Genomic DNA, 5,052 nt, shown 5'->3' with positions numbered 1-5,052 from the left:
CCGGGCTGCCTAAATTTATTCTGCACTTTTATGAGCTCCCAGTGGCCTCCAGACTCCACCCCGTTCTCCGCAGCGACTTCCTTGGTATTCCATCAGTTCGACACGCACAAAACAATTTCGCAGGCGTGTGTATTTAAAGGCAACGCAGCAGCCATGCCCAGCTGAATAATTTATTTAATGTCTACTTTTAGGCGCAGCCCACAACACGGCCAAAAGCAAAATTGCCATGGGCTCAGGCTTTATTGCAGTCGCACGCATTGAAAAGTGCCACGCTCTCACCGCTCCCCCACCGTCCTCACAATCGCAGCTTGAATTTAAATGGCCCAAAAGCGAGACGACGCGGCGGCTGGGTTGGGGCAGTCGCGAGAGCAGTTGGCGCGAATGAAATTTATGAGAACCCACCGAATGACCGTTAAAAGTGGCAGCAGGAGTCAATTTTGAATGAGGCATGAATCCAAAGCGTTTAGTTGCTTTTTAAATTGCCACGCGAACTTTTACGATTTATGAAAATTGATTTGCGGCCTTCAGTCACAAAAATATATTTAATTCGAATTTAATTTTGTGAATTGTGGCAATGCAATGCTGAAGCGGATAATCAAATTAAATGTTCAGGCAGTGATAGAAACAAGTCCGAAAAATGTGGTCTGTTAGTCAGTGATTAATATCTCTGAATTAGATTTCAGTGCCTTTAATTGGTTTATTCTTTAAATGCAAATTGAATAAATATTCGGTTCCAGTTAATATCACCAATATACCAATCAGTTGGGGGGGTTAAAGGTGGCGGGGTTGCAACAAAAGGTGAAGCCATCAGCGGCCGTGCCGCCCAGTTGGATGGGACAATTGACGACCTGGCAGAAGGCCGGCGCTGCGGGACGCTGTCGGGCAAAGATGTTGTTGTAGGTGAGGAATGCCACTGTGGGCCGATTATTTGAGTCGCGGACGATCTTGTACATCCAGAGTGGCACCGGATTGCGGTTTCCGCTCAGGGAGACCTGCCTCGGCCCGTTGGCGGCTGGCAGCGAGAGGATACCGTTGGCACCTGTCCGCACGTTCACGAACTGATTGCCCCGCACCGAGTTGCGCACCCAGCGCTCGATGGCCTCCCAGTTGCGGTCGTTGATGCTCTTGAACTGCGGCACCACATTCACGTACTTGAAGGTGGCGCACATCTGATCGCCGAAGAGGAAGTCGGCCGAGGCGGCCAGGTGGCCGCGATTGATGATCACATCCCGATTGTTGGGTATAAAGTTCTGGTTGTTGCCGAACAGGCGGCGGAAGGTGGCATGAATGTTTCGCGTCGTGTAACTGGCCTCGTCCGCCCCCGAGATGACACCATCGGAGCTGAATCGCACACAGGGGCGTGTGGCATCTGCAGGATTCATTTCGGGCAAACGTCAATCCAGAGTCTGGTTAATTTTAATTATTTGTCTACTCACAGAAAGGCTTGGCATAAACCTGATGCTCCACCCAGTGGGCTCGCACGGCCTGCCTGTCGAAGCAGCCCCGATAGAGCTCCAGGAACTGACCCCGGCCAAGGTTATAGCCCACGCGGTACATGGAGGCCCTGCAGCGGCGATCTGTCACTGGGACTGTCACTGCCACAGGCGGCGTCTGGCATGTCATCGGTAATGGGGGTACAAATGATGGCCGCTGGCCCCGCTGGCAGGTGACCGGGCGAACGTCCCGCGGGCTGCACCACAGCTGGAGCGACTCGCCCACAGCGGAGCTGGCCGTCCGCTTCAGCATCATCTGCCGATTGCGAAGACGCACCATGACAATGCGAGTCGTTCCCTCGACGATGGGCCGAGTAAAGGGGCACTGACTCTGTGCTGTGTGTGTGGCAGAAACCATGTCAATGTTGCACTCGTGCCAGTTAATAAATATTTGTGTGCTTACCCAAGGCACAGACGGCCAGAAATAGGAGCAGACGTGTCAGCATTTCCAAAAACTTGTCAGCTTGACTGCAATACCTACGGTTTTGGCTCATTTATAAAGATCTGGGGCTTAGGCTGTAGCGATAATCAGCTCAGTGTTTGTACAGCTGTTTGCCTTAGTTAGTGCATCTCTTTTGTTGTAGCTTTTCGATGGATTTAAAGATTGCAGGCTTGAACAAAGAGTACACACAACAACTAAGCACTATAATGGACTTCATTCATGTTCGGTTGCTTAACAACTCAATTTTGGTTTAATTACATTCAGTCTGAGGCCCCCAGCACATGCGCCAGCTCTCCTCGTGTGGGATAATGTCAACTTTTGTGCATCTGTTGCCTGTTGTGTATGTGTATCCGCATTTGCAGAGCAAATGAAATTAGTTATTGGCCCGATGCCACAGACCGACCCCAAGCCGAATCACTTTCCATTTCCCATTTGCCATTCGGCAATTGGCATTTGCCATTTGCCATTTGCCGTTTGCCGTTTGGCCTGTGCCCCATGATTTCATTATCATTGTTTGCTCCTCAAATAACATTAGTTCGGGTTTTGGTTTGGTTTTAGCATTGATTTTGGCCATGTTGCGGCTGCTGATGGTTGTGTGCTGCCCCAAGTAGATTACAGGTGGGGGTGAGGGTGAGCTGACCATTTGGTTTTCCATTTGGGGGAAAGGAAAAGGTGCAACAAAAAGTGTGCCATAGATCCGGGCAGTATTGCTGTGCTCTAGTGCTCCAGTGCTCCAGTGTTGGGTATTCCATTGTGCTGTCGTCGAATATTTCATAAATTTATATTTGCCTGCTAAATCCCTTAACGACTGTAAGCGTTTTCCCGTTCGTATGGCATACAAAATGGCGGCACAACTAATACATGCGCATACATAACACCGACATAGGGCTCAAGTCTCCAGGCTGAGGGCGAAACGTGCAAACTTTGCATGTGAGCGAGTCGGGAGTCGGGAGCCCGGAATCCTGCTCTCAATATCGGAATCTGTGTGCGAGAGACGGAAAGGCAGACCCATTTGACTTTTACGCGCAATTGAGCTTGAGAACTCGGTATCCGGAATAGTTGAGCCAGCTGGGGCTGGAGTAGCTCTTAGTTGCAGACCTAGGACTGCCATATACGGCCCACTCAAGCCGCAATACATCCACTCCCGCACCCAGTGCCACTGCCACAGCCACTGCCACTGCCAATGCCATTGCTGTTGCTTATAAATATTTATAACAGCCCACTCGACACTCACTAAATTATTAAGTTAATGTGTCGCGCTATTCAAAAAAGGTACGAGCGGGTCCCGCTTGGCTTGGGGAGCAATAAAATTGCTGAGCCCCGCACCGCACCGCACCAGCCGTGGTTGAACGAGGATGAAATGTGGCCAACACTTTGACAATTTCACGCGGCTTAGACAGCGGCCAGGGCCATTAGGAACATGAGACGTGTTCAGCCGTGTTTGATGCGTCTGTCTCTGGGTTGTTGCCACTATTAATAAGCATGTTAATGTTGCGCGAAATGATCAGGCGAAATGGGAAAAGTTTTACATGGCCCCGGAACTTGAACCTGGGGCCTGGGGCCTGAGGCCTGGGACTTACTACATATAGAAATGGTGCCCCGCTTCGAACTGCAATTATAAGGCCGTCGGGCGACATATGAGCGATGGAAAGTTATGCAACTTTGAGACCATAAATCAGAGATGGGTCTTAAGTGGGCCACTGAAATATGGCCGGCAATCTCGGTGTGGACTTATGAAGTTTCAGATATCTGGGGATCAGAGATGTCTGCCTGCGGTGGCATTTGAAAGTGTTCCATGCTCTCCATGCCTTGCCTTTATGTCCCGAATGTGTCACAAGTCGTATACGTTATATTGCATATTTTCAGCATTTGTTTGGCCATTGTTCGGCTCTTTGGCTCCTCGGCTCTTTGGCTCCTCGACTCTTTTTGGGTCTTTTTTCTGCTCCTTATGTGGACGATATGAGCATGAATTTCGTACCCCAATTGCGGTCAACGGCAGGTGCAACGCTGCAGGCCACTCCACTCCACTCCACGCCACGCCACTCCGCTCAAATCCTCTCCCTCTCTTCCGCAGCTTGACGTTTATTAAATTTTTCCACAACCACGGAGAGGATGGTCGAGCAAACGGAAACGGAAACTGGCGGGGGCAAGCGGGTAGTGCACTTTATGCTCCACTGCGTGGCAGCTTAAACTCCTTTACGGCGAGAGTCTTTAAGGCTCCTCCACCTCATCTATTGACTCTGGTCGCTTGAGTAAACATTTTCCATGTATTTTACTTCATTTTACTGTTTTCCACTCTGTTCGCTTTGCGCTCCCACTCCCCATCTCTCTCCCTCCCTCTCGCTGTCTTTATTTGATTCACTTCATTTTTTTTATTTTATTTTTTTAAGGTAGGTAGAAGGGGAATATCATCATTAGGACTACACATGCGACGACGTTCAAAGCGAAACGGCTCCATTACATTACAGTTTGCATGGCCCCAATTTTTGGGGCAATTATTTGCTTTGTAGCCTGCCAAAAAGGCTGCCACCAGCAGGCGGGACAGACACGGCTGCTGTTCTGGCACGCTTCTTCTCAGCAGCTCATCCGCCAGTCGCCGCCCGCCGCTTGCCGCTTGCCGCTTTTACACAATTTCCTTCCGCTTTGCTTTCTCTGTGAAAGTATTACGATGATTTGCATAATTTTAGCGCACCTACAGCAGCCGCAAAATGAGGCCTAAGCCACGAGGGCGGCTGGCGAGGAGTGAGGATGAGGGAAGGATCCTTGCCACTTGCCAAGTGAATCCTCCAGCGCATCCTTGTGAGCCCTCTTTCTGGTCTCCTTTTTTTTTCTTGTAGGTTTTTTCGGCTCTTCTTTATCTGCTTTGCCTTTACGGGCCTTTGTTGAGGTGCAGGAAGGGGGCTGAGAAGGTGGTTTTGGGTAGTTCTTCTGGTGCTTCTGGGGCTGGGTTCTGGGGAGGCGGTGGCGGTGGTGTAGCCTACATTTTTGTAACTGATGTGCTGCGTTGGCTCTCTGCTGTGAATCCGCTTCTTATCTTTGTGCCTGATCGAAATTGCTTTTGTGTGGTTGCTGGTGGCGCCCTTGCTCTTCCTTGCCGCCTTCCCTCCAGTCCCTGTT

At 50.2% G+C, this 5,052-nt stretch overlaps 1 protein-coding gene across 1 annotated transcript; it reads right to left on the bottom strand.

Annotated features, from left to right (window-relative positions):
* Positions 1-523: 523 nt before the first annotated feature.
* Positions 524-1,952, bottom strand: LOC111069354. Its single transcript, XM_041591613.1, has 4 exons — positions 1,897-1,952; positions 1,437-1,829; positions 735-1,369; positions 524-703 (listed from the first exon to the last, which is right to left on the bottom strand). Exons 1-3 carry the CDS (start codon positions 1,937-1,939, stop codon positions 759-761), a joined length of 1,047 nt encoding a protein of 348 aa, XP_041447547.1. The 5' UTR covers positions 1,940-1,952; the 3' UTR covers positions 524-703; positions 735-758.
* Between the last annotated feature and the right edge of the window lie 3,100 nt (positions 1,953-5,052).

This window comes from Drosophila obscura, unplaced genomic scaffold (assembly GCF_018151105.1).
Source record: "Drosophila obscura isolate BZ-5 IFL unplaced genomic scaffold, ASM1815110v1 contig_150, whole genome shotgun sequence".
Taxonomy (NCBI): domain Eukaryota; kingdom Metazoa; phylum Arthropoda; class Insecta; order Diptera; family Drosophilidae; genus Drosophila; species Drosophila obscura.
The sequence above is the reverse complement of the archived record's forward strand: the minus strand, read 5'-3'. Positions and strand labels throughout refer to the sequence as shown.